This window comes from Cyprinodon variegatus, unplaced genomic scaffold (assembly GCF_000732505.1).
Source record: "Cyprinodon variegatus isolate N-32 unplaced genomic scaffold, C_variegatus-1.0 Scaffold449, whole genome shotgun sequence".
Taxonomy (NCBI): domain Eukaryota; kingdom Metazoa; phylum Chordata; class Actinopteri; order Cyprinodontiformes; family Cyprinodontidae; genus Cyprinodon; species Cyprinodon variegatus.
In genome coordinates, this window is record NW_015150902.1 from 176102 (window position 1) to 179055 (window position 2954).

Genomic DNA, 2954 nt, shown 5'->3' on the forward strand with positions numbered 1-2954 from the left:
AATGATTTAAATGACCCATGGAAACCCTGATAGACACACATAATCAAAAATGTCTGTGGACCTTTACTGGTTGATGATTTTCTTTATTCAGACCCTGCTTTAATTGGTCACCCCTGCCCTAGTGGCTAGAAAATAAAGTAGTGTTTTATATGATCGAGGTCTTTACAAGGTTATTATTTTTTTATTATTCTCATTTCGACCAGATCAGATAATCTGAAACAGTTTTTCTGCTCATGGAGCTCAGCGTGGCTAAATGCTAACTGGTTCTGCTGAAACTCTTTGGTGTGGAAGCTGTTCCTGAGTGAAGAAAACACTAATATTCTGATTAGTGATTGTATCCATTGGCATTATTAAAGGAAAAACAAATATTGTAATGCTTTCAATTATAGTTTATTTAGAGAATATTAAATCTGTTCAGATTATCTTTAGCTTTTCAATGTTTTAGTGGAAACTATAGAAGTAAGCCGTGTAGATTTGGGAACCCATTGTTCCTGTGGGTACATTCTGGTCATATCTGGCAGTGAGCTGCGGCCACGCTGTGCAGCATGCAGGAGTTATTTTCAGACACGTGGCATGAGAAGAATTTTTAGCCCGTGTCCAGACAGAGTTAAGATTTGTGGCTCCCTGGGTGGCATCTACTGCACTTCACTTTTGAATTTGTTCTCTTCTCATTTAGAAGATTCCCCCCCAGATAAAAACATCTTGCTCACATTTTAGTGTTATTTGTTGTAAATCTGCCAGTTACTGATTTTTAGCCCTTCCATGTGTTTCTCCTCCAGCTCGCACAACCCCAGCCATGAAAACGGCCCCTCCGGGCTCCAAGACCCTGAAGCTGCTGTCCTCTCTGAGCCACGCCCCCGCGCTGACGGTGGAGAGCCCTGCTCAGCACACAGCCCCGCTGTACGAGAGCGAAGAGCTGTAGAAACCGAACGCCGCCTCCTCCGTTTACCTTCAGTCAGACCTGAACAACTGGACTGGAAGCCTCTGTAACCGTTGTTGTGTAAACATACAAATGAGCTCGGATATATACATATATATATATATTTTTAGCATCACAGAAGCTTAGCTGGAGAAATGGTGTGCATACTGCAGGGGATTATTTTCAATAAGCTATTTCTGAGCTCAGTGCACCAGAGGTTTCATGATATCCAGATATTTTGAGGTTAATAGGCTGATATTGGAGACTGCTGTTTGCTGCTGAACTCAGCTTTTAGTTTGAGCCTGTGTGTCTGTCCCGCCTGCAGCCTCTGGGCTGTAGATTTAGAATTAGATGTCTGCCACCCAGTGGCCATTCACGGTACTGCTTTCCTAAACGCTGTGTTTCCCAAACCACATTTGAAACTTTCTATGGATTCTGCATTTATAATGTAAAACCTTTAAATGAGCTGGTTTTAATGTTCCTGTCGAGGTGTATTTTAAAGGCAAGGTGGTAAACGTTGCGTGTTTTTTCTTCGGTCAGGGTTAGAAACCAGTGCAGCCATGAAGCACAGCACTTTAGGTCCGTCATCGAGCTCCTGCCACGCCGCAGATTTGACTGTAACTGATGGATCCTGACTTACTGCTGCCTCTGAAACGTCTGGAAAGCAGATTTGATCTTTCTAACCTTCGCCTCTCATCTGCTGCTGTAGTCTAGATTAAGCTTTGTCTGTTTTTAATGTTTGTCTCATACAGTTTCTGTTTAAATAAATCAGAGTGTTGGCCCTCAGCGTACAGATGGCAGCATTTAGAAACCAGTGGCTGCTGTTCTGATACCAACCTGCACTCAGGGCAAAGTTCCCGTCCTCCATGTTTACATTGGATCACATCTGCAGAGCAGAGATGCTGTTTTCAAGCTCGATTACAAAGAATATATCGTCCTTTTGCAGCTCCTGTAATCATCTTTATTTATTCAGCCTACAGTTGCAGTCTCCTCATTTAAATGCGCTTTCTAATTGGTTTGATTGGAACACAATTTTTGTTTGTTTTCATCTGATGTGCATGCGAGGAAAGACTCTGACTCAGTTATACCTTAATAATCTCCACAGAAGGCTAAAATCAGAGCCTTAAGAGATGAGAACCGTATTTATGGTTTACATTTAGCCTAAGCTGATGCTGTTCAGGACTTGCTGTGTTCAGGTTTCTGGCTCACTGTGGGGGGGATTAAAGGTCAAATTATATTTTAAACTGTAGGTGGGAGTGTGTTTGTAGTTTCTGACTGTGATATGAAACAATAAATGACTTAAAACTAAACTGGGAGTCCCTCTCCTGCTAAAATGTCTTTTTTTTTTACGTTTTGTCGCCATCTAGTGGTGTAGGGATAGAATTTAGCTCCATTTTCTGTTGCAACAAAGAACATATTTTAGTGTTGATTGTTTGCCAAACCAAACATCCAATTAAAGTTCCATTAAGCCACTACTAAGGAACTGGGGTAAAGTTTCTGAATGCAGGCAAAAGAAGGTTCAATAGCCAAACTTGATGATTGTTCCGGATGGTTTATTTTCTATTTCAGCCAAAAATTACAGAGTTCAAACTTTTCCTTTGTCCTACCCTTCTTGCTCTGGTAAAAACCATAGGCCCCAAACCCAAAATGCCTCCTGGTCCTTTCCAAGACCCCAAAACTTCAAAAAAGGGAACGAACCAAAACAACTCCCGGCAAAACCCAAAAAAAAAAAAAAAAAAAAAAAAAAAAAAAAAAAAAAAAAAAAACAAAAAATAATAAACCGCAAAAAAAACCCGGAAAAAAAAAAAAAAAAATATAAATTTAGGAATCAACAATATTCAAATGGATAAAGAAATAAAGAATAAACAGCTCCAACACATATCTTGCATTTTTTATTTCCATTTAAAATCTAAAAACTTTCTAATTAAAATGGTATTTTATTTCTCCAATTTATCTTTTTCATGTTGAGTTTTAATCATTTAATTCTTTTCAAATGGAAGAATCATGAAGTCATTTTGACAATGATCATTTTAAA

The 2954-nt window shown here is 39.2% G+C and overlaps 1 protein-coding gene across 1 annotated transcript in view; it reads left to right on the plus strand.

Moving 5' to 3' along the window:
- The window catches only part of LOC107093832 (palladin-like), a 42071-nt gene extending 39839 nt beyond the window's left edge, over window positions 1-2232 (plus strand). The window contains exon 18 of the mRNA XM_015389132.1: window positions 780-2232. Coding sequence (XP_015244618.1) covers window positions 780-922 — 143 coding nt within the window. The 3' untranslated portion in view covers window positions 923-2232. The remainder of the gene's footprint in view (window positions 1-779) is intronic.
- Window positions 2233-2954: the final 722 nt, after the last annotated feature.